Here is a 26,900-nt window from a genome sequence, read left to right on the forward strand (position 1 = left end):
GTTTCTAACTTCCATGTCACTGATGCTTTTTTCCATCTGGTCAATTCTACTAACTAAGCTGGTTATTTCATTTTTAATTTCTTCTGTTGAGTTCTTAATCTCCAGAAATTCTCTTTGGTTGTTTTTTAAAATTTAGTCTCTTTCGTAAAATGTTCTTGTTGTTCTTTGATTGCGTTTCTGAGTGCATTAAACTGCGTTTCTGTGTTTTCTTGCATCTCGTTGAGTTTTTTCAGAACTGCAAGCTTGAATTCTCTGTCATTTAATTCACATATTTCCATATCTCTAAGTTCCTTTTCTGGAGAATTTTCACTTTTTTTCTGAGCTGTCTTGTTGCCTTGGTTATTCATGGCAATTACTGATTTATTATTTCTCTTCCTAGACATCTACAGGAGTAACTTCTGCAACATGTTGATAGGAAGAGGTCTTTCTTTTGTTTCCCAATACTTGTTGGTGGAATGTTTTATTTTCTCTCCGACTGCACCCTTTTTTTCCCTCTCTCACACAGTAGTGCTATGTTTTCTCTGCACTGTTCCAGCTTCTCACAAAATGGGGAAATATCCTGGGAGACGGGCTTCTCCTCTGTTAACAGTTCTCTTTGGTCATAGGGCGCCACATCCCTGTGTGGATGCGGAGAGGTTTTGAAGTTCCAAAGCTCTTTCTGCACCAGATTCAGAGCCCGTATGTTTAAGCAGTTCTGTTTACTCCTGCCGGGGTCCACCAAGATATGTGGGGTCAGGGGCGGGGTCAGTTGTGAGAGGTGGCCCAGAGCAATGGCGGCGACCACCACCACAGCTCCCTCCCCTTTGCCAGAACTAGTTGTGCTGCGAATCCGTGTCTGCGGTCCACAGTTCCCAGAACAGCAAATATTCTGTTCTTTTGATCTGACACTGCTACTGTTCCGCTTCTAGTACCTGGCAGTTGGGGGTGGGGCGAGCTCTGGGAGGGTAGGAGGCGCTGGCAAGTCTCAGTGCCTAAGGCTTCTGTTCTCTGCTCGGCAGTGAGGGCTTAAACCATCATTTTCAGCCTTCTTCCCTCAGCCTTTTCTCGGAGGTCTCTGTGAGAGACCATGAGTGTTGGGTTCAGCCATGAGCGTTGGGTTCAGCTGTGAGCGTTGGGTTCAGCTGTGTTATATGCTGCCCCCTCAGCCCTATGGGCCATAAGCGGAGCCCTAGCAGTCCGAGTTCTTCCCTCTCCCGCAGCTGCGGTAGTTCCGGGATGCAGCGAGCTCAGAGCCCTGAGCTAGGTCTGTGTCCTGTGCCCGCGTGGCTCAGTCTCCGCACTTCTCTATTTTCTCCCTCCCCGCTCGTGGGATTCTCCCACCTTTAGGTGAATTCAGTAGTGGGCCTCCTCGTCTTGCCTGTGTCCTGTGCAGGGCATTTTTTGTGGAGTTATTGTTGTTCAATTAGTTATAAATTTCACGGGAGCTTTACAGAGGCTCACCTCAGGCCGCCATTTTGATGACGTCTGTCAAGTTGTCCTTCTTAAGATGTATATCTTGAAATGTTTTTATTAAATAACCTATTTTCTTAAAGGTTTCATTATTCTTGCACACTGTCATGTAGGACCTAAATTGTAGTTTTAAGGTTTTGTTGAATTTGACTAGCATTTGTATTTTAGTTCTATAAAAATATTTATATACGTATTTGTAGCTCCATAGTTAAAGAATAAATTTGTTAAATCTTCCCATGACATCCACACTGTCTCCAAATACACTTTCTGTTCCTCAGATGTTAGCAAAATCATAGTTTTCTGGATTTCTAGTAAATGTTCTGCTGACTGCCCGATTATGTCACTTCAGGGCCATCTGGTACCACCTTTTTCCAGCTGTAAACACTCCAATAATAAATATGAAGATGGTCAGAATTACTAGACAGCCAGAATCCAGAATGGCGTGTAAATCCAGAATGGCGTGTAAATCTGTGTTTAGTTTGTGTTGTAAGAACTCTGATTTTTTCCATCCTATAGTTTTGTAATTTCCTGCTGCTAATGTGCTTATTAGCACAGGTCTCACATGGATGTGGGCTCATGAGGTGGGGGAGGAAGCCCTTCATTCTGTTTCAGTAGCATGAAGGTGAGCTGATAACATTATTCCCCCAATTCTATTCAGCTGTTGGACAATTGCCAAGAGCTGGCACTTGTCCAGGAGTGTTTTGCTGTTGAGACTAATTTGACTTGCTCATTTTGGAATTTATTTTTTGAGGTTTGTTACACTTCACTAAAGAAATGGTCTTACAAATGGTTTTCTTGATGAGTCTGGTATTTTGCATATGTTTTGGACTCAATTATTCCATTACAAAATACTTAGTACTACTAGTAATGGAACAAACTGAAGGAAGTTTGGCCATTTTCTTTCTCTCTCTTTCCTTCCTTCCTTCCTTCCTTCCTTCCTCCCTCCCTCCCTCCCTCCCTCCCTCCCTCCCTCCTTCCCTCCCTCCCTCCCTTCCTTCCTTTCTTCCTTCCTTCCATGTAAGCTATTTAAACAATCATAGGTGTTACCTCCAGAAAGTAAACTTTTCTATAGGCCATTGCTAGTTTCTTTTATCTAATATAGTTATTCGAATCTTCACCTTTTTCCCTGCCAAGCTCTTGTTTCTTATGTCTTTGATAGTCCTGACTTCACTGGATTCAGATTATTCAGTTGCCTGTGTTTCCCAGGGGACTAGCTTTTAGAGGGTGAAATAGTGGCCCTAGGGTCTCAGAAGCCCATGCCTGGTACACAGTAGGTGTTAAATAAAGATCTGTTACAATGAACATATATTCCTTATGTAGCACTGAGTTTTCATCCTGGAGTTTATTGTTTCTTTCCTGATGATCTTTGAACTTTTTGAGGGCAAAAAATGGGTCTTAGTTACATATGTCTCCATATCCCCAGCCTTTTATAAATGTTTTATGAGCACTTAATAAATGTTGAGTTGATGGCCAAGAAATTCCTCCTTGTAGTTAAATAAAATATTTTTCACTCTACCCCTGTCTCTACATGCCCAAATGCCAAGTCACCCTTGAAAAATGGCTTAGGACGGGCCGGCCCGGTGGCTCAGGCGGTTGGAGCTCCATGCTCCTGACTCCGAAGGCTGACAGTTCGATTCCCACATGGGCCAGTGGGCTCTCAACCACAAGGCTGCCGGTTCAACTCCCACAAGGGATGGTGGGCGCTGCGCCCTCTGCAACTAGCAACGGCAACTGGACTTGGAGCTGAGCTGTGCCCTCCACAACTAAGACGGAAAGGACAACAACTTGAAGCTGAATGGCACCCCCCACAACTAAGATTGAAAGGACAACAAGTTGACTTGGAAAAAGTCCTGGAAGTACACACTGTTCCCCAATAAAGTCCTGTTTAAAAAAAGAAAAATGACTCAGGAGACTTTATCAGACTCACCATGGAGTCAGTTCTTTATAACTCTCCCTCAGGTTTTTCCTTGGAGTGCCTCTTTGGCCCCCACTCGCAGGCCTGAACCTGTCCCCTTATCCTGGTGGAGACCTGTCTGAGTGTGGACAAAGACCCCCTTTTCTGTTTCTCATTAGTGTGGTTGAGACAGGCTGGGATATTCAAGTAGAATTTTACTGAAAAATTGGAAAACCAAAATTATTTATGTACACTCATTTTAGAAATAGCCATATTTCCAAAATAAACAATTTAGAACCTTGGGGTTTTAGGAAAAACATTAGGAGCTTTGCAATATCCCATATCCCTGTTATCTCAGGGATATACTGTATATGCCCTCTTTGAACCCACTGAGTGACTCTTCTGGGCCCCCATTTTGTAGTGAAAAATCTCCTAAAGTCTGTCCTCCCCCATTGCAAGAAGTAGCCTGTTAAAAAGCCATCCACCACGTGGCCCTGACTCACAGGCCTATTACCCACATATAATACTGTGTTTCCCTGAAAATAAGACCAGGTCTTATATTAAGTCTTGCTCCAAAAGACGCATTAGGGCTTATTGTTAAGGGGATATCATCCTGAAAAATCATACTAGGGCTTATTTTTCCAGTTAGGTCTTATTTTCGGGGAAACACTGTAGAACAATGGCTCTCTTCACAGAACAGTCTTGCCCTCCTCATGTATTCATTCTTTGTTTTCTAAAGTGGAATTACCAGTTTAGTTCAGTTGACTCTAACTTGAGCCGTTTATATTATTTATGTAAATAGTGTGTAGAGTGTTAATTATTCGTTTTTCCTTTTGATTGCTTTTTGCATAGTGCACAGATCATTTTCTCTCTGCAAAATCCATTTCAATCTAAAGTTTGCCTTGAGCACACTACATTATGTAGAGCAGTGCATTCCTGTATTAACTCCTAAGTACTAAGTAGTTTAAAGTATCTGAATTTGTACCTGCATCATTTAAATACTGTACTGTGTCAAGAATCTCTTAGCAGGCTTAAGAGAAGGATAATTGCCTGCATAATTATTCTAAGACTTCAAAGTAAAATCCTTTCCATCCACATCAGAAGAAGTAGAGCAAAATGAAGCTGATTCCATTTCTTTCTCCTACTTGATGATTTGGTTTTGTCTGTGACTAACCTGTTCTTCCTGAGGGGATGTCAAAAAAAGATAATCCTAGATCTACCTTTCAGGTATAGTGCTTATGGTTAACTTCAGTCAAGCAAATTGATGAGGCTGCTGGGCCACATAGAGAAACTCACAAACTTCATTTTGTTTTCTGGAGTGGAAATTGACCTGGATCTCCTTGCTGTTTCAGGAGTGAATAGCCTTTCTCAGTCACTCAGTGCCAACCCGTTGACTGCCACCTCTCTCATCCATCTAGACCTCTCAGGGAACATCCTTCGTGGAGATGACCTCTCGGTAGGTTTTCCTCTCTTGCTGCCATCTTCAAAGAAGCTGTGTTTAATAAGCCTAGAATAAGTTCTAAACATAGCTTTCTAGCATATTTCCCTTTATCAAGACACCTTAAAATCATTCATTAAGAGCTTATGAAGTGTTTTAGAGAAAAAATCCAGAGCCTCCCTTAATTAGCACTGTCCCAAAATATTAATTAAATATTGTCTGTCACATAGATTTACCCCCCTCGTTTAACGTTGCTGAAGTTTAAGTTTTCTTTGGAAATACTTTTTCTGAAGGAATTTTTTTCTTAATTTAGAAACATTGCAGCTGTTAAAATTGCCTGATAAGAAAGATGGGAAATGTAAACTATTTCATCATTAATATTGTTGGGAGTACGGGTGGTTTTTGTTTTGTTTTTTCCTTTTAATATACAGTGTTTCCCTGAGAATTAGACCTAGCCGGACCATCAGCTCAAATGCATCTTTTGTAGCAAACATTAATATAAGACCCATTCGTATTTTAATATAAGACTGGGTCTTTATAATATAATGTAATGTAATATAATATAATATAATGTAATACCCGGTCTTATGTAATATATTAATCATATAATTATAATTATACATAATCATGTAATATATTAATTATATTATGTAATATATTAATTATATAATTGTAATTATATATAATATAATTATATTACATAATATAATATAAGACCGGGTCTTATATTAATTTTTGCTCCAAAAGAAGCATTAGAGCTGATGGTCTGGCTAGGTCTTGTTTTGGGGGAAACATTGTAGTTTGCAATTGAAATGGAATATTGGGATAAACTCCAGTACTGTATTCCATGAATACAGTAGGGAGAGGGAAGGGTTAACAGTAAACTAGAACCACTCTTTAAAGTTTGAGTATGAAGGCAAAAGCTTCCCCCCAATGCTAACAAGATTTTTCATGCAGCTGAATTGGTAATACATTAATAAATGTTTGGTAAGTCTTATTGATACAGTGAATTAAATCTGATCTCATTTCCAGATGTGGTGAGTGGTCCCCTCTGTGATCACATGATTAGATTGAGAAAAAATGCTTTCTTACCAGTAGGGCCTACAGCAAGTGGGTATCATCGAAGGATCTTAATTTGCATTCCACTTTTTTATGGAAGTGAAAAGCACTGTGGGATTTATTCTCATTTCTCTAATGTTTTCCTTTCCCTGTAAGGCAGGGAATGTTGCCACAGTCTTTTTGGTAATTTCTCCCTCTCCCTTATACTTGAAATCATTTAAATAATGCTCGTTTCCTGGTTCACCATGACTTTTAATGCATTGTCCAGTTTTAGTTGTCACCTTCACTGATGACTCATAAATCTGCTCCCTCCCAAGTTGAAAGGATGTCCAATGTGAAACCACCAAAACATTACAGTGACAAACTAGAGGAATAGAGAGAGTGATGAAAGAGCCTGAAGATTAAATAATAAGACTGCTAAAATAAAGTCCGGGAGTGGGTCTTTGTCCCAGCTTGCCTTTTGAGAAGGGGTGTGGGTGAGGCCTGGATGAGGATGGGCTCCAGCCCCCGACAGGCTGCCATGCAGTGGGTGCAGGGAGGGACTTACCTGGCCCTGAGTCTTCAGGGCGAGCAGCCTTGAGGGGTCTGCCTCTTCCCAGGGAAGTGGCCCCCAAGTAGGATCTTGAAGGTGATGAGAGCTCCCCCGGTTGGTGGCCTGGTGTAAAACCACAGTGCCAGGCAAAGATAGAAGCAGAGATCTTTAGGTAAATGGGAGCAAAATTATTTTTCTGAGTCAGAACTTTTCTTGATACAATCCATCCTGTGTGAATACTTTATTCTAAAGTATTTCCAGGCTAATCTTTTGCTCTTCTGAATTTAATATAAGACTGGGTGTTTAAAGAAGAGTAGAGTAGGGTAGGGTAGGGTAAGGTAGGGTAGGGTAGAGTAGAGTAGAGTAGAGTAGAACCGGGTCATGTATTAATTTTTGCTCCAAAAGACTCATTAGAGCTGATTGTCCAGCTAGGTCTTATTTTGGGGAAACACGGTAAGCTGCTACACTTACTTTTGGGACATCTTAGTGTGTTTGTTTTGGCAAGTATCTGGTGGCATCCACTGAAGCACAAGGGAATTTAGCTATTTGTCTGGTAGCAGGAGCTTGGACTCCATGTATTATTGGTGGACTCTGGCAGTTGCTACTCACACAGGACAATTAGAGAATAAAAAAGAGCTGTTAATTTTACTATTTTTTTGATGTGGCACAAGAATAAGGGGAGACTTTAGGCATTGTGACCCCCTGAAACCTCAAGTGTCTTAGCTATATGTGAGATTAAAAAAGCCAAAACAAAATTAATAGTACTGACAGTCCTTTTCTTGTTAGATTTTGGAAGTAACTAAGGATAGAAAAATCATTGTGTTGGACAGAAGGGTATATAGCCTGAGACCATCTTATGGTTCAAATTCAAATTACTGGCTTCTTGAACACTTTCAAAAGTGATTAGCATTTTGATAGCATGATTGCCATTCAGGTGGTATTTCAATCTCAACAGGTAAAATTAATTAGCACTGTTCCAAAATTATAAAAATGGAACTAATCAGGAAAACTTAAGTCATGTGTAACAAAAAGGCAGTTTGGTAGCCAAGATTCCACTTGGCTTTTTTTTTTTTTAACTTAAACATAATTTTATTTTAAATATTCTTTGGATTTTTTGCTCTCAACAAAGGTAATGAATGACATAAAATTCTGCTAGTCCTCTTGGGAAGAATAGAAAATGATTCTGGGAGGATTTGGGCAACTTCATTTTGAAATATTAACTTGCACTGTATGTGTATTTCTAGATCCTAATATATTTGTTTTTTGTTTTTATTTCAAGTACATGTACAATTTTTTGGCCCAGCCAAATGCCATTGCTCATCTGGATTTATCCAACACAGAATGTTCCCTGGACATGGTAATGTTTTTTATATTGCTCTGGGAGTCTCAGAACAGCTATTTAGATGGGATTCAAAGAGTTTTCTCTGTAATAAAATATTCTCTTAGACGTAGAAATATGTGAAAATAAGAGTGCCTTATTTCTTTCTAGGTCTGTGGCGCTCTTCTCCGTGGATGCCTTCAACATCTAGCTGTGCTCAATCTCTCCAGAACTGTCTTTTCTCACCGGTATGAATTTAGTCCTGCTATCATTATCACCTAGAAGTGTCTTTCTCTCAGAGAAAGTTATAGTGATATGAAAAAAGAGTGATAAAGGGTGAATGTTGAAGATGGCCTTAAACCCATTATCTATGGATACCTAGGCCTGGAAAGTTCAAGTTTTTGTTGCACCTTTTTTCACCACAGTTTGATGTTCTTATCAATAACTCCAGCCTGCCTATGTGAACTATATAATAATGTACTATTTCTCACATGTGGACAGGTACTCTCTCAATATAGTATAGACTCTTTTAGAAGCTTCTATAGGTGTTACTCAAAGATGAACTTGAAAGTAAATGTAAACTATCTTTGGGGAGCAAAGAAAATAGTCATCCCAAAATTCATGCATTTTAACCTGTAGAAGTTGAGTACCTTGCTTCTACCTTCCTGACTTGGACTTGTTGGCAAAATAGAGCAAAAAATAGAACTAGCAAGTGTTCACAAGCAGCAGCAACTTAAAATGGAGGGAGAATAAAGAATTATGGAAAGTACATGGGTTATATAAGTGTGCAATCCTGGCACAGTTCAACACTTAACATTCATAATTATGATCATAAGTCATAAACAATATTTTAGTCATTATATACTCTTTAATAACTTGGTGAGTTGCTTAATATTAGAAATACCTCCATTTTTACTAGTTAACTTTTTAAAAGCTTTCATACTCAAAGGGTCACCCTCGGTTATTTGGAAAATTCAATTATTCAGTATGCTTTATTCTATAGTAGTGCCTCACAAATGAATTATTTTGTATTTTAAAGTGCTGTTAGACCATTATTTCAACAGTGATATAAATCTTTGCAATAGCAAAAATATGCCACAAATACCTCCATAGAATAAGATCAGAAAAGTTGAGAATTTTCTAAGACACTTTATTTCGAGGGTATTTAGACCACCAACCAGTTAATTCATGTATTTGAAGGCAGCTAATAAAGCCATGCCTCGGTGGAGCTGTGATTGAATAAGGAACTGAGTTGCATAAGGAACTGAGTTGAATAAGGGCAGTATCACACTATAAAGATATTCATATAATCAGCTCTTTTGAGTTCACAATACTGTAATTCTGTGATGACTGGTCTTCAATAAAGCTATTAAACTTGTAGAGCAAAACTGTGCTAACAAACTGCCTTGTCTTCCAAATGAAAGGTTGTGATTAAACTGTTTAGTACCTGGTACCTTACTTAGACATAATCATGGAAAGCCCTTAGTAACTGTCTTGCAATTGCTGCATTTACAGTGAGTTGTAGACTGTCAGCCAGTCTATTCATACTTTTGTTCACAGATAATTTCATAAGTGTATCACTCAGGGTAGGCTAGGTTGTTCTACAGTAACAAATGAGCCTCCCAGCCCAGCCACATTTCCATGGCTCTCAGCAACAGTAGCTTTGTGACATGTCCCTTGTGGGCTGACTATATGGTCTTCACTCTGGGAGGCAGAGTAGTCTCTATCTAAAACACTGACAGTCATGTTTCAGAGGAAGAAGAATCATGGCAATGCATGTACTGGCAGGTAAAATCTCTCTCTGGAAGTTACACATATCACTTCTGCTATATGTGATGTCTTCTTGGCCAAAGGGACTCACATGGACATGCCAGCCATCAGTGGGGTGAGGAACATCATCGTCCCTCAGAAAGGGGCAGTGAATATTTGGAAACTTTGAACAGTCAACCCCAAGACAAAGTAATTAGAGAACTATAAAAACTAATTTAAGTTTTTCGTTTGTTCCCTGCTCCCCGCAAGCGCAGCTCTGGCTGCATAGCGCTTCCTCTGAGCTCCTGGTAAGCCAGCACCGCAGTCCTTTCCTCCCAGCCACCATCATGATCATTCACCCACCCAGACCTCATTAGCCATGATGAGATGTTCTCTGACATCTACAGGATCTGACAGGCTGTGCTTGGAGGTGGAGGGAGGATGGTCAGTAGGACAATGGGTAACATTGATTATTCATTCGGTGGTGAAAATGCCTCTGCTGAAGGCCCCGAGGGTGAAGGTACTGAAAGCACAGTAGTCACTGCTGTTGATATCGTCATGAACCATTATTTGCAGGAAACCAGCTTCACAAAAGAAGCCTACAAGAAGTACATCAAAGATTACATGAAATCAATCAAAGGGAAACTTGAAGAACAGAGATGAGGGGCTGCGGAACAAATCAAGCACATCCTTGTAAATTCCAGAAACTACCACTTCTTGATTGGTGAAAACATGAATCCAGATGGCACAGTTGTTCTGCTGGACTACCGTGAGGATGGTGTGACTCCATAAACGATTAAGGGTGGTTTAGAAATGGAAAAATGTTAACACAGTTGGCGGTTGGGATCCATCACCTGTCATCATCATAACTGGTTGCTGCTTTTCATCCACACACCAGGACTAGGACAAATGGGACTGATGTTATCTTGAGCTCTTTGTTTATTTTGACCTTGACTTACTTGGAGTGGAGGCACTGTTGTTAAGAAAAACATGTCATGTACATTGTCTGCAAATAAAATGCATTTAAACTCATTTGAGAGAATGCCCCTTAGTTTAATACATATTTAAATCTATCCTGTGTAGTGTTCCTGGAGAAGCTAGAGCCTGGTTGTAGACCACTACCATAAATCAGAAGACTGTCTTCAGATAACTTCTACAGTGAAAACTACTTCTGAGATTGGAATAGAAAAAACAAGGATCAAAAGTCTTCATTCAGAGTTGAAGTGAAGGGAAGGACGGTGCTCAGAGCACAGCCATCATTTGAAGTGGATTCCTTAGACATTTCATCACCTACAAATGGAAGTAGTTAACTCTGGAAGAGATTACCAAAAGAATAAAAAGAGACTAATAAAATTTGGGGAAAAAATAACATTTGCTCATCAAAAAATGAATGGGGATATACTTATTTTGTTCGACGTTTGGAACCAGAGTTGTTGAAAACGTCTAATATATATTCTATCAGAGTTCTCTTTACTTTTAAGTTTATTTTTCATCCTCTTAGACAGAGATTCTTATTGCTTAGATGTTTCTTCTCAAATGGCCTGAAAATGCCCCGTTTTAAAACCTTTTTCAAATATTGAAGGTTTTCTGGAACCTGAGTACGTTAAATATTGTTGAACCTTTTGTGGTTGAGCTAGACCATTAAGATGGCCTCTGCCCTGAGATTCTGTGAATCTTTCCACAGAACATGAGTAACAATTATTAAATAAGTGTCTACTGTCCCTCAGGCTAAGTGCTTTACACAAAGTGACTTATTCAATCTTTTCATCAAGTCTCTCAGAACAGAATAGGCAAAGTGCTTACCTTCCAGCTTTGATTCTGAAATCTTGTTTTTCTTAAACCCTCATAGTGTGGTGTTGACTCTGTTTTCTTGCTTTCAGGGCTGTGTTATTCGATCTACTTACTTCCCACTGTAATAGAAGGAGATGTATTTGGAGGTTATAGCCATTTCTTTTTGGAGTTTTGTCTTTAACTATTCTATTTTTTGGCCAGGAATGACTAGATTTGTGGTATAGATGTAAGAGCTGAGCAGGAAATTTGCCATGCAGGCTTCATGCCAATCAGACTTTCTGTGTAGGTCCTCAGCTTGACATCAGGTCACAGTCTTGTTGTATCTGAGACATTGTTGCATATAAAAATATTGCCAAATGCAGGTAGCTATTCTTAACATTCAATAGTACTCAGTAGGAAAGCTCATTAAATTGCTGAGAAACATATTTTTATTGACCTCCTATTTCTTAATTACTCAAACATGGAGTTTTGTGAAGTTCTATAGGTAAAACACAATGAGTTCTTTGGCTACAAAGAAAGGAATAAATTATTTCAAGGACTGAATGTGATGTCTTAACTTCTCTTACATCATTCCTTTAATTGTATTGGATTAATTTATTTAGCTTTCAGACATTTTGTTTCTTTTTACCTTTAATTTTTCTACTGAAAATATAACTGATTCATGGATTATTTCACAGTATCTGAATAACCAGTAGAATACTTTTGCCAATTTGGAAGTCAGGTGCTGAGCTGGAAGTGTAACTGTCAGGGTGACTCTTGTATTTTGTTTTTCAGGAAAGGAAAAGAAGTACCTCCGTCTTTCAAGCAGTTTTTCAGTAGTTCTCTGGCTTTGATGCACATCAACCTTTCAGGCACAAAACTGTCTCCTGAGCCCTTAAAGTGAGTGGTTAATTCATTTTCTCCAGAGCTTTTAAAGTTCAACTTGTTATTATGAATGTGCTTGAGGGAAAGGAAAAAGACGTAATCCTAAGACAGACAAAGCAGATGAAAATGTCTTTTTACTTTGGAGCACAAAAGGAAATCAAACTCTTTTTGAGTATATTGTGCACTGTTGATATTATTGCATGTTATATGAAAAAAGAAATCTTCCTTGGTTTGTGACCTTGACAGTAATGACTGATCTTGTGTAAAAATTGTGCACCCAGGTTTTATTATATTAACCTGCCTTATTATATTAACCCCTGTTTAGTCATTTTATTAATAGGTATAATCTTTGTGTCTTTTTAAATCAATATTTATTCTAATATTTCTACTAACAGTAATAATCAAACTCTATCCACACGTGTGGAACAAAGTCAGTTTTGGATTTCTGAATTACCTAGGTCGAAATAGGCTATGTGTTTGGTATTTTTTACTTGGCAGCCAACTTATGTTATGGGTTAATACTCTAGTGTAGGTATAGTGGTGAAGTTAAACTTTTTAGCTAAATTAAGGTTTGAGCATAATTTGTCATCCTTGAAATTTCTGTTCACCATTCCCAGAAATAATTAAAAGGGCTGTAGAATCAAATTCTCTTTGAGTCTAAAAAACATATTTTCAAGTAGTTACGAATATGCACATTGTCAAATATGTTCAAATGTGCACAGATTTATTTTTCCCTTAGCCTACATGTAAATCAGCATTTAATTTTCCCCAGGTAATTTATATGAAATGTTAAAATCAATGTCTGCTATCCATATTACTAGGACATTAATCTTCATCTAATTTGTAAATTACCTTTTCTTTTTTCGAGAGATATGAAATTTTTGATTACAGTATTCCACATAGTACCATATGACTAAAACAATGGATAGCTTTAAGAACAGTAGATCCAGTCAAGTGCTAAAAAAAACCTTAACGTTATAGGTGGCCTTTTTCTTCTAAACACTGAATTAATGTATTAGAGGTTTCCAAATGTAACAGCTGCAAATAGTAAATGCCTCATGATTAGGCTGTTTGTATGGATATTAATAATGCTATCAAAATCAATATTCTAAAGGGGGACCATTATAATTTATTCCTACTCACTTATTTGTTCATTCAATTGATATTTATTGAGCATTTACAATATTCTAGATACCAGGAAGGCACTAAGTAGAAAGCAAAACCAGACTTGATTTTTGCCCTTATAGTATATCAACAGGAAATTGGCATGTTAAAATGGTTTTCGTGATAGGTATATGGTGATCTAATTTTTTCTATGCTATTGATTCCTGTAAAATACAGAGTAGTTCTTCACTGATTAGCATAATTGATTGTATAGAATATTCCATATCACAACAACACTGCATTTACTGTACTTTATTATAGATACAGATTTGTAAATATTATGTGTCAATTTTGTAATTGTTAAATCTTTTGTGTGGCCTGTGGTGATTTATGGGAATGTTTAATTTATGGGAATGTTTAAATCAGTATTCTCTTCAGGTCTGTATTTTATTCAGTAAAAATTTTAATGTGAGGAAGAAGACTTCCTGGCTGAAGATTCTGTAAACAATATTCCATACATACATTTAATGTGATACAATTTGAAAAGATGTAACAAACTGAGGTACTCAGGTTGACCTGTGAGGGGTGGGGATGGAAAGGGAACTTGCAAAACATGATCCTAAGCTGGACACTGACTGGGTGCTTATATATGAACTGTCACTATTAGGTTTATCAACAGTTATGGGAAAGTGTCCTATTTATAGTTACTTTTTCTTAAACTTTTTTTTTTTTAAACAGGACTTTATTGGGGAACAGTGTGTACTTCCAGGACTTTTCCAAGTCAAGTTGTCCTTTCAGTCTTAGTTGTGGAGGGCACAGCTCAGCTCCAGGTCCAGTTGCCGTTGTTAGTTGCAGGGGGCGCAGCCCACCATCCTTTGGAGGAGTTGAACTGGCAACTTTGTGGTTGAGAGCCCGCGCTCCAACCAACTGAGCCATCTGGCCACCCAGTAGCTGAGCAGCAGCTCATTGACTTCATTCTAGTTGTGGAGGACACAGCTCGCTGGGCCATGTGGGAATTGAACTGGAGCCCTGTTGCCCAGAACTCGTGCTCTAATCAACGGAGCCACCCATCTGCCCCCGTGTCCTATTTATAGTTGAGAAAATTGAGGCTCAGAGAAGCTGAGTAAGTTTTCCAAAGTCCTTGTAGGTTGGGTTTCCTGGGAAGTGGGCTTTGAGATGGAGGTCAACAAGAGAGAAAGGAGAAAATAAATCACATTTTAGGAAAAGAGAAACACTTTAATAAGTAATTAAACAGAAGCATGCACACAGATGAGATATGCTCAGCCTTTCTCACAGGACAGTGTTTAGAATAAGGGCCTAGTGAACTGCATTCAAGGGATGAAGAGACAAATGCTCCCTCCATACTCTTAACAACGAGAGTGGTTTTCATAGGAGGAAGCAGCCAAGCTCTTGCGCTCCATGCCCACTGCAAGCGTTCTTCTCGGAGGAGGCCAGGGAATCAGTGGAAGGGGAAATCAGAGACTGGCATGACATTATTCCCTACTTCCCATCTCACGCTGGGGTACTTTTGGAGCAGGCAGGTTAGAGGTCATTCCTTTGGAACATTGAGAACAGGTGGTCGGTCACTCCCAGGTAGCAAGTGCCTTGGTTCCACTCTCTAGGACTTACTACCACCTGTTTTCTATCAGTTATTTGCACACATTTGTTGCCCTTGCTGGAGAGGGAGCCCTCTCTTACTCATCTGTATTCCTTACAGGACCCAGTTGAGAGCCTCGTCCCTTCAGTGGTATTTAATGGATGTGTGTGCAGGTGTGCAATTTTTGTTTCAAGCCTGCTCATTGGCATTGGGTTTTATAGGACTGATTTGTGAAAGTGGAATCCACTCATTCTCTGAGAGAGAGCTGGGATCCATATGGTTAGTCCAGTCTCATCAGCATGCAGATGAAAAAAGTCCGTTTTAGGGCAGGTTGGTTTCCTGTGACCAGCTGACAGACTGGCAAGATACTGTTCTCAAATTTGAACTTGAGACTTGTACCTTATTTGAAGTGCTGTTCTACCCTTATCCATCTTATCGCTGTAGGATTTTTAATAAAGCCATTTAGACATAATGTCACATCCTGGCATACTCCGGAGCCTGACTTCTTCACTAATACACTCCTTAGAGAAAACATGCTTCACTTGGCTATTCTAGTAACAATTGCATAATAATATTCTAAACATTAAAGCCATTCTCAAGCAGATGCGGATGAAATTTTTCTGTGATGAACACAATTGAATTTCAGTATGCAATTAGGGAGAGTGTTGGTTTATTTGCATAGGAATAGGAATCCTGTTGGATTTTGCATTTATGATGAACCTGCCCCATATCAAACAGAAGAATGTTGCAGCATCATTTTCTCACTGCTATCGGGAGGCAAAAATGCAGTTGACTTTTTTTTTTAATTTATTGGGGTGACAATTGTTAGTAAAATTACATAGATTTCAGGTGTACAATTCTGTATTACATCATCTATAAATCCCATTTTCTATTCAGCACTCAGAGTCAGTTCTACATCCATCACCATATATTTGATCCCCTTTACCCTCATCTCCCACCCCCCGGCCCCTTACCCTCTGGTAATCACTAAACTATTGTCTGTGTCTATGAGTTTTTGTTTCTCATTTGTTTGTCTTGTTCTTTTGTTGTTTTTGGTTTATATACCACATATCACTGAAATAATATAATTCTCTGCATTTTCTATCTGACTTATTTCGCTTAGCATTATACTCTCAAGATCCATCCATGTTGTCACAAATGTTCCTATATCATCTTTTCTACCACCGAATAGTATTACATTGTGTATATATACCACAACTTCTTTATCCATTCATCTATGTCTTGGGCACCGTAAACAAAGCTGCAGTGAACATTGGAGTACACGTGTCTTTATGGATAAATGTTTTCAGATTTTTTGGGTAGATACCCAGGAGAGGGATTTACATTCCCACCAGCAGTGTATGAGGGTTCCTTTTTCTCCACAGGTTCTCCAACACTTATTACTACTTGTTTTGTTGATGATAGTCATTCTGACTGGGGTGAGGTGATATCTCATTGTGCTTTTTATTTGAATTTCTCTGATGATTAGTGATGTTGAGCATTTTTTCTATGTCTATTTGCCATTTGTCTATCCTCTTTGGAGAAATGTCTCTTCAGATCCTCTGCGCATTTTAACTATGTTGATTCTTCCAATCCATGAGCACAGAAAAACTTTCCATTTCTTTGTGTCTTCAATTTTTTAAAAAAATGTCTTATAGTTTTCGGCATATAGGTCTTTCACATCCTTGGTTAAATTTATTCCCAGGTATTTTATTCTTTTTGCTGCAGTTCCAAAAGGAATTGTTTTCTGTATTTGTTTTTCTGATATTTTATTGTTAGTATATAGGAATGCAATGGACTTTTCTACGTTGATTTTGTAGCCAGCAACTTTACTGTATTTGTTGATTGTTTCTAATAGCTTTTTGGTGGAGTCTTTAGGGTTTTTTATATACAGCATCATGTCATCTGCAAAGAGTGACAATTTAACTTCTTCATCCCAATTTGGATGTCTTTTATTTCTTTCTCTTGCCTGATTACTCTGGCAAGGACTTCCAACACTATGTTGAAAAGCAGAGGTGATAGGGGACAGCCCTGTCGTGTTCCTGAACGTAGAGCAAAGGGCTTCAGTTTTTCACCATTAATTATGAGACTAGCTGAGAGTTTGTCATATGTGCCCTTTATTATGTTAAGGTATTTTCCTTCTATACCTATTTTATTAAGTGTTTTAATCATAAATGGATGTTGTACCTTGTGAAATGTTTTTCTGCATCAATTGATATAATCATATAATTTTTGACCTTTATTTTGTTTATGTGATGTATCACATTGATGGATTTGTGGATGTTGAGCCATCCTTTTGCCCATGGGATGAACCTCACTTGGTCGTGATGAATAATCTTTTAGTGCATTGTTGTATTTGATTTGCTAGAATTTTGTTTAGAATTTTGCATCTGTATTCATCAGAGATATTGGTCTGTAGTTTTCGTTTTTTGTGTTGTCCTTACCAGGTTTGGGTATCAGGGTAATGTTGGCCTCATAAAATGAGTTAGGGAGTACTGTCTCTTCTTCAATTCTTTTGGAAGAGTTTGAGCAGGATTGGTATTAGATCCTCTTTGAAGGTTTGCTAGAATTCACTAGTGAAGCCATCTGATCCCGGACTTTTGCTTTTGGGAAGGTTTTGGATGACGGATTCAATTTCTTTACTGGTGATTGGTCTGTTTAGATTTTCCAGTTCTTCATGGTTCAGCCTTGGAAGGCTATATGTTTCTAAGCACTTGTCCATTTCTTCTAGGTTATTGAATTTGGTGGCATATAGTCCTTCATAGTATTCTTGAATGATCCTTTGTATTTCTGTGGTGTCCGTGATAACTTCCCCTTTCTCATTTCTGATTTTGTTCATTAGTGTCTTCTTTCTTTTTATCTTAGTGAGTCTAGCCAAGGGTTTGTCAATTTTGTTAATCTTTACAGAGAACCAGCTTTTTGTCACATTAATTTTTTCTATTGTCTTTTTGTTCTCTATTTCATTTAGTTCTACTCTGATTTTTGTTATTTCCTTTCTTCTGCTGACCTTGGGTTTCACTTGTTATTCTTTTTCTAGTTCTTTAAGGTGTAACATGAGGTTATTTATTTGGGATTTTTCTCGTTTCTTGAGATAGGCCTGTAATGATATAAATTTCCCTCTTAAAACTGCTTTCGCGGCATCCCAAAAATTTTGGTAGGATGGATTTTCATTGTCATTTGTTTCTATGTATCTTTTGAGCTCTCCTTTAATTTCTTCTTTGACCCAGTCGTTTTTTAAAAGTGTGTTGTTTAATCTCCTTGTATTTGTGTTTTTTCCTGCTTTCTTTTTGCAGTTGATATCCAATTTCAAAGCCTTGTGATCAGAGAATATGCTTGGTATGATTTCAATCTTCTTAAATTTGCTGAGGCTGATTGTATGTCCTAATATATGGGCTATCCTTGAGAATGTTCCATGTACACTCGAAAAGAATGTATAGTCTGATGTTTTAGGATGAAGTGCTCTACATATGTCAATTAAGTCCATTTTATCTAACGTGTCATTTAGGGCTTCTGTTTCTTTATTTGTTTTCTGTTTGGATGATCTATGCATAGCTGTCGATGATGTACTTAAGTCCCCTAGTATAATTTTGTTTAGGTCAATTTCTCCCTTTAGTTCTGTTAGTAGTTGCTTGGTAAATTTCAGTGCTTCCTATTGATGACTGTTATGTCTTCTTGTTGTATAGTCCCCTTTACCATTATGAAATGTCCGTCTTTGTCTCTTGTTACCTTTTTCACCCTGAAGTCTGTTTCATCTGATGTCAGTATGGATACACCTGAATTTCTCTGGATACCATTTGCTTGGAGTGTCAATTTCCAGCCTTTCGCTTGGTGTCTATGCTTGTCCTTGTAGCAGAGATGTATCTCTTGGAGACAGCATATAGTTGGGTTTAGTTTTTTGATCCAATCTGCTACTCTGCGCTTTTTTATTGGTGAATTCAGTCCATTTATATTTAGGGTGATTATTGATATGTGAGGATTTCCTGTCATTCTATCTTTAGTTTTCTGGTAAGGCTGTGTCTCCATTGTTTCCTTGCCTTTTTGTTGTCTATTATTTTTGTGTGGTGGTATTCTATGATTTTTTTCCTTCTGTTTCTTTTTTTATTACAATATATATTTCAGTTCTGGATTTTTTTTGACTGGTTACCCTTAAGTTTATGTAAAAGAAAGTTTGATATTTGGAGTATTCCATTTTCTTCAGCACGCTTACTTTCTCCATTCCGATATTCCGGTTCAGGCCTTTACTCTCCCCCTTTTTATGTTTTAGTTGTCACAAATTGTCCCTGTTGATGGTGGTCGGATAGCCTTCTTTAATATTTCTTCTAGTGCAGGTCGTGTATTAGAAAATTCCCTCAGCTTTTGTATGTCTGGAAAGGTCTTTATTCCTCCTTCATATCTAAAGGAGATCTTTGCTAGATATATTATACTTGGCTCATTTTTTCTCTCTTTCAGTAGTTTGAATATTTGATTCCACTCCCTCCTGGTTTGTAGAGTTTCTGCTGAAAAATCTGATGATAATCTAATGGGCTTTTCTTTGTACATTACCGTCTTCTTTTCCCTGGCTGCCTTGAGGATTCTTTGTTTGTCGTTGATTTTAGACAGCTTCAATACAATGTGCCTTGGAGAAGGCCTGTTGGGCCTCTTTGTCTTGGGCCTCTTTGTCTTGCCTGTCTGCTGTCCAGGGAGTCCTTTGTGGAGTTATAGTTGTTCGATTAGTTGTAAATTGCAGGGGATATTTATAGAGGCTCACGTTACCCCGCCACTTTGATGATGTCTTGGCAGTTGGCATTTTTAAAAATGTGATGGTAATTGGTCCTTGACCTATCATTCAGAAAAAGCGTTCTTATTCTATGGGCTTTATTCATAGTGAGTACATGTTTTTAGTGTGATGTGTAGAATCTCTATCTCATATGTGTGTTTTCTCCCTCAGAGCACTGTTACTGGGCCTGGCCAGCAATCATAACTTGAAAGGGGTTTCTCTTGATCTCTACAACTGTGAGGTAAGAACACCTGGAGACTGCACTGGAAGAGATAACAGCCTCAACATTTTTTTGTCTTTTTCCTGGAAAAAATGTTATACTGTGATTCCAGAAGGTATAAATGATCCAGAATAACACAAATTTATAGAAGTTTGTGATCTGTATTTTGCAGGTTTTATCTATAAACAGCCACAGATCCCCATTCAGAAAGCATTCAAGTGTGTTTTTAATGACTTTTTTTTTTTAATTCCTGTCCCTGTTCTTGGTGCCAGTTGCTTATTTTATTATGAAATCTTGAGATATAAAGCCATTATCACAGAAAATGTAATATACAGCATCCCTTGCAGGGACAAATATGTACAACCTTACATGGATTTAGAGAGTTTGAAAGAGAATAATTGTCATGTTACTAATTTTACTTTTTAATATCTTGATTTAAAATAGAAAAATGAAGGTGCTTCTCAAAACCATAGGAATTTCAGACACTTATTATCAGAGAACACAGAAGAATTGAGATTAGAAGCCACTACGTTTTAGAGGGTACCTGAAGTTTACTGTCTTGACACTTAATTTGTGTGGAGATTAGTAAGAAAATACCCAGATACAAACCACTGGCCTCTTTAGAGCCTGACTGTACCCAACATGTCCAACTTGGTCACTTCTTGGGGCTGGAGTTGGAAGTCCTATTCCTGGGCCTTCATGACTGACCACTGCCTTTCCTTCCCAAACACTCTTAGCATGTCCTTCTTCCCAAGGGCGTTCCTTCCTTCAAGGCTCTAGGTAAAGTCAAATCTCCACACCTGCATCAGACTCTGGGGTTTGATCAAAGTTTGGCCATTATTAGCTGTGCAATCCTGGATGAATTAGTTGATATTAATAAATCTTAATTTCTGCATCTGCAAAATGGAGACAATATTATTGCCTTTCCCAGGGGGTTGTTAGGTGGTTTAAAGGAGCCAGTCTTTGAAAAGTGCTTCATAGAGTGTCGGGGACATACACTGGATGCCAAAAGAAAAGTGTCAAAAAAATGTATACACATTTTAAGAAAGGAAAACTATATTAAATTTGTGATACTCAATATATACCGATCACAAAAGAAGTCATGTTTGACTTCTGCAATTACAAGAGATGCTCAAAGTGGTTACCATCAGCATCCAGACACTTCTGATTATGGGGAACTACTGCTGGAGCAACGTTGCCCAAAGTGTCCACCTGTATTCAATTTTTGGCACCCCCTGTATAATGTTGTTTGCTCTTGTTTACCTGTCTTTCTGTCAAATTTATATTAGATAAGCTGTATAAACCCAGACTTTTGTAGGTCAAAATGGCAGACTACTGGCAGTTTCTTATGGTTCCACGAAATAGCTGGTAGACTTTTTATATGATTTTTTTTTTATTAAGAGAGGATCCAGATCAAATGATTGCTCTCTGATTGTAGGACTGACCATTAGTGTGATGATAATTCCAACTTCATGTTGGCTATTCATATATAGATTATAGGAAAAAATGATACTGCTGAGATGGGGAACCCTTAAAACTATCTTAGTACCATGTTCTCCCACCATCTTATACCTTGAATCAATACTGGTGACCACATTTATAAAGTCAAACCCTGTATTAGCACTCATGAATTTTGGTGAGACACAAAGTTACTTTTGAAATCATGTGTCTTGTCATCTTTTTTTCCTTAGGGATAGATGTCCATATTTAACAAGGTTTCAATTTTCTCATCTCTGTGATATAGTTAACCTTTCTCTTAAAAGGTATCTGGGGCTGCAATAGTATCCATGTAGAATGCTCGGCACTTTGGGTATTTATTGCTAGTCTTTAATCATTTGGTCTTCAGAGTTTAGGTAGGTTGGTGTAAAAATAATTGTGGTTTTTGCAATTATTTTTAACCTTTTAAACCGCAATTATTTTGCATCAATAATGAAACTCTCAGAAAAAAGTTGTCACTAACTTGGAAGTTTCAAATTATACATATATGAATTTTTTTTGAGTTCATTTTCTATTTAGTCACAGTAGATGCTGTCTTCTCTACTCTTACTTAGTATGCCAGTCAAAATCATGGAAGAACTCAGCACTTAACCTTCTCTAATAAGATAAATTCTCCACCTGTGGTGATGGTGAATGAAATGTTTTCCTGACACCGTAATTATCTTTGGAAGTCATTTACACAGGGATGACTTACTGAAGACGAGGGGCTGACATACCTGAAAGGAGTCGACTGTCTGAAGCATAATAGTGACAATTTCTGATAAGGGCACTTTACGGGTTCAGCGCCTCCTGCACGTTCCTCTAGTACAACAGTCTATGCAAGCCATGGAAGCAAAGAATAAATGTGAAATACCTTAAAGTCTTTTTCTATTTATAAATAATTATAAAACAGCTATTGTCCACTTATTAATCTTAAAGTGAAGTTGTATGGGTGTCATAGAAAGTAAATGATCATCCTCTGGGATGGTGGTTGAGTTTATTAGGAAAGAGAAGAAAGTAATCTTGAAGTAGGAATTTAAAGTATATAGATAGGAAGCTTAGAATAACTTCGTTTCAGCAAATTATTTTTGTTTTTACTTTATGCTGGTTCCTTTGCTGTTTATTCTCACCTTTCCTCATGAGTTGTACTTGTAGTATTTTGGGATATTTCTGTATTCCCCCGAAAGAGGCATTGCACAATCATTAATTTGAATGAGAGAAGATTTACACTTTATGCTATTTTAAAAAATTACCGTACAGGTATTTAGAAATTATGGAGTTGATTTTCTACAACACAAACATTGTTATTAGGAAACTCGAATCCCAAATTTTAAACTGTAGTCTTTTGGATCTGTGAGGGCAAAGCTAGCAAGGACAGAAATTAAACTTCTTTTACAGATAACTTCTATACTTAGAGAAAAAACCTCTGTGTTCCTTCAGATATTTTATATTAATTATGTTATCACTTCTTTCCCTTTTCCTTGGTCTTTTAGTACCAAAGAGGAGTAATTTCTTTTTCTTTTCTCATTTTTTGTATTTTTAAATTTTTTTCAATTACACTTGACATTCAATATTATTTTATATTAGCTTCAGGGGTACAGAATAGTGGTTAGACATTTATATAATTTACGAAGTGATTCCCTTTGATTAGTCTGATACCCAACTGGCACTATACATAATTATTACAACATTATTGACCATATTCCCTATGCTGTCTTTTACATCCCCGTGACTATTTTGTAACTACCAAATTGTACTTCTTAATCTCTTCACCTTTTTAACCCAGACCCTAACCTCCCTTCTATTGGTAACTATCAGTTTATTCTTTGTATCAATCAGTCTGTTTCTGTTTTGTTTGTTCATTTACTTTGTTCTTTAGATTCCACATATGAGTGAGATGATATGGTATTTGTCTTTCTTCACCGGACTTATTTCATTTAGCATAATACCCTCTAAGTCCATCCATGTTGTTGCAGATAGCAAGATTTCATTCTTTTTTATAGCCAAATAATATTTCATTGTATATGTATGCCACGTCTTTATCCAGTCATCTATTGATTGGCACTTGGGTTGCTTCCATATCGTGGCTGTTGTAAATAACACTGCAATGAAACATAGGGGTGCAACTATCTTTTCAAATTAGTGTTTGGATTTCTTAGAATAAATACCCAGAAGTGGAATAGCTGGGTCATAAGGTAGTTCTGTTTTAATTTTTTGAGGAACCTCCATATTGTTTTCCATAGGGGCTGCACAGCTTTGCAATCCCACCACCAGTGCAGAGGGGTTCTGTTTTCTCCACATCACCACCACTTGTTTAGTGATTTATTGATGATAGCCATTCTGACAGGAGTGAGGTGATATCTCATAGTAGTTTAAATTGCAGTTCTCTGATTAGTGGCATTAAGCATCTTTTCATATGTCTATTGGCCATGTGTATGTCCTCCTAGGAGAAATGTCTATTCAGGCCCTTTGCCTGTTTTTTAATTGGATTGTTGGGGTTTTTGGTGTTGAGTTGTACGAGTTCTTTATAAATTTTGGAAACCCCTTTTGGATTATCATTAGAGGATATCTTCTCTCATTCAGTAGGTTGTCTTTTCATTTTGAGATGGTTTCCTTGCTGTACAAAAAATTTTTAGTTTGATGAAGTCCCATTTGTTTATTTTTTCTTTTGTTTCCCTTGCCTGGGGATATATATCAGAAAAAATTATTACTAAGTGCAGTGTCACAGAGTTTACTCTCTGTGAGGTCTGACAATTATGTTTGCAAACTCATCCTATAAAAGTGCTACATACATCATTGCTGAATATCACTGTGGTCACCTTCAAAGTACTCCCCTTGGGAAGCTATGCACCGATGCTAGTCTACCCTTCAAAGCAATTTTGGAACTCTTTTCCTGGAATGGCCATCAGAGCTGTCATCACATTACCCTTGATGTCCTGAATGTTATCCAAATATCTTCCTTTCAATATTTCCTTTATCTTTGGGTATAGAAAGAAATCATTGGGGGCCAGATCAGGTGAATAGGGAGGGCGTTCTAATACAGTTATTTGTTGCTGGGTAAAAACTCCCTCGCAGACAGTGCCAGGTGAGCTGGTGCATTGTGATGTAAGAGCCATGAATTGTTGGTGAAAAATTCAGGTCGTTTTCATCTTAACTTTTTCATGCAGCCTTTTCAGCATTTCCAAACATGCTGAACTGTAGTTAACTGTAGTTCCAGTTGGTACAAATTCATAATGAATAACCCCTCTGATATCAAAAAAGGTTAGCAACATCATTTTGACTCTTGATTTGGAGTGACGAAACTTTTTTGGTTGCGCAGAATTGGTTGACTTCCATTGTATACTTTAACCCTTTGTTTCAGGGTCATGTTGAAACACCCACGTTTCATCACCGGTGATAACACTCCCAAAACATTGTCTTGCTTCTCCAGAAGGTCTCAGCGAACTTCAACTCTCCTTTGCTTTTGTTCATTGGTGAGCTCCTTTGGGACCATTTTTGCACACACTTTTCTCATGCCAAGATTTTCTGTTAAGATTTTCCTAAATGTTTCTCTATTGTTTTTCACTTGGTCTGCTATGCTGTTTACAGTCAGCTGACAATTTTGATGCACAATTCGATGAATTTTTGCAATGTTTTTGTCAGTTCTGCTCACTACTGGCCACCCTGACCTCTCTTCATCAGTGACTCATTCTCTCCCCTCAGAAAAACATTTAATCCAATTACACACTGCCATTTTCTTCATGGTATTATCCCCATAAACTTGGACTGACATGTCCCTGATTTCACTTCCATGCTTGCCAATTTAACAAATTTAATGTTTGTTCATTGCCCTCATTCAAGCTCAGACGTTGTTGCAATGGCATACAAAAACACGCAGCAACAGTAACGAACGCCATTCAGCAAGACACTGCCACACGTCAGCACGAACACAGTGTGAGACACTGATGTACCAAGGTTATGAAACCTTACTGAGCTGTTTGTACAGTGCTGTGAATGTAAGCACACAGTGGCAAGTTTGCAAACTTAATTGTCTGACCTGGTATGTTTTCTTTTAGGTGTTTTATGGCTCCAAGTCTTACATTTAAGGCTTTAATCCATTTTGAGTGTATTTTTGTAGATGGTAGAAGAAGGTGGTCTAGTTTCATTTTCCTACGTGTATCTTTCCAGTTTTACCAACACCATTTTTTGAATAGACTATCCCATTGTATATTTTTGCCTCTTTTGTCATGGAATAGTTGACCATATAGGCATGGGTTGATTTCTGGCTTTTTTATTCTGTTTCATTGATCTATGTGTCTGTTTTTATGCCAGTGCCATGCTGTTTTGATAACTATAGCCTTGTAGTACTATTTTTTTATCCGGTAGCATGGTATCTCCTACTTTGTCCTTCTTTATCAAGATTCCTGTGGCTATTCCAGGTCTTTTGTGCTTCCATATAAATTTGAGGATTATTTGTTCTAGTTCTGTGAAAATGTCATTGGTGTTTTGAGAGGAATTACATTGAATCTATAGATTGCTTTGGGTAGCATGGACATTTTAATAATGTTAATTCTTCCTATCCATTAGCATGGTATATGCTTCCATTTATTTGTATTTTCTTTCTTCAGTGTCTTTTAGTTTTCCGAGTAGAAGCCTTTTGCCTCCTTGATTACTTTATTCTTAGGTATTGTTTTTCATGCAGTTGTAAGTAGGATTTTCTTAATTTATTTTTCTGGTAGTTCATTATTGATATATAAAAATGCAGCCAATTTCTGAATATTAATTTTGTATCCTGTTACTTTACTTAATTCATTTATCAGGTCTAACAGATTTTTGGTGGTATCTTTAGGGTTTTCTATGTATAGTATCATGTCATCTGCAAATAATGACAGTTTTACTTCTTCCATTCCAGTTTGGATGCCTTTTATTTCTTTTCCTTATCTGATTGCTGTGGCTATGACTTCCAGGTAATTTCTTTTCTCTAAGAAGATGACTCAGTGTAGTTATGGGAGGCAAAAGTGTAAGAGCAAAGGGCAAGCATTTTGGAATCAAAAAGACCTCTGTGATACCGGGTCCAGCTTTTTGGTTTGTCAAGTGACTTCTTTCAACCTTTGTTTCTCACCTGTAGAGTTGGGATGATACTAATTAATGGGTATTGTATTTGACACAATGCTAAGCCTGGCATAAGTGAGTCATTGTGTGGGGGACGAGGATGACTATAGAGGAGCCTTATTTTGAATGTCAGAAATTACAGCATAATCAGTATTGCCTTTCTAAAAGAATTTATTTAGAAGCTTTAAAATATTCTGTCTTTACTAAAACATTTTATGGGATTGCCTTCAAAGCTATTTTAAATCTGTCAAAAAGAATTAGTATCATCAATTTATAGTCACACCTGATTTTTCACACAAAACAGCATTACTCTCTATGACCAGCCCTGCCTCTGAGTGGCCTATGGCTAATCTTAGTTCATTCTCAGAAGGTAAGGACTTAGCATCTCTGCACATGTGCAAAGAAATATGTATCTTCCATTGCCCTTAAGATTATTCCAAAGAAGAGTTTCAAAGCTGTTTTACATGGTAGTAGTGATGTTGGTGTTCATAGGTATTCTTCCCGTGGACTCATCTACCTGAAAGGAGTCATTAGGTCTGTGAATTCTGGCCTGTTTTTTTTT

The 26,900-nt window shown here is 37.7% G+C and overlaps 1 protein-coding gene and 1 pseudogene across 10 annotated transcripts in view; both read left to right on the plus strand.

Moving 5' to 3' along the window:
• Positions 1-26,900, plus strand: part of CARMIL1 (capping protein regulator and myosin 1 linker 1) — a 381,971-nt gene that overhangs the window by 237,077 nt on the left and 117,994 nt on the right. For all 9 annotated transcript variants that reach the window (XM_081026679.1, XM_081026680.1, XM_081026681.1 and 6 more), the window contains 5 exons: positions 4,696-4,799; positions 7,652-7,729; positions 7,862-7,938; positions 12,005-12,109; positions 19,723-19,792. In XM_081026679.1, coding sequence (XP_080882805.1) covers positions 4,696-4,799; positions 7,652-7,729; positions 7,862-7,938; positions 12,005-12,109; positions 19,723-19,792 — 434 coding nt within the window. The remainder of the gene's footprint in view (positions 1-4,695; positions 4,800-7,651; positions 7,730-7,861; positions 7,939-12,004; positions 12,110-19,722; positions 19,793-26,900) is intronic.
• Positions 9,812-10,267, plus strand: LOC308487860 (translationally-controlled tumor protein-like; annotated as a pseudogene). Its single transcript has one exon. The product of its transcript is annotated as a translationally-controlled tumor protein-like (transcript).

The sequence above is a fragment of the Rhinolophus hipposideros genome (assembly GCF_964194185.1).
Source record: "Rhinolophus hipposideros genome assembly, chromosome: 19".
NCBI lineage: Eukaryota > Metazoa > Chordata > Mammalia > Chiroptera > Rhinolophidae > Rhinolophus > Rhinolophus hipposideros.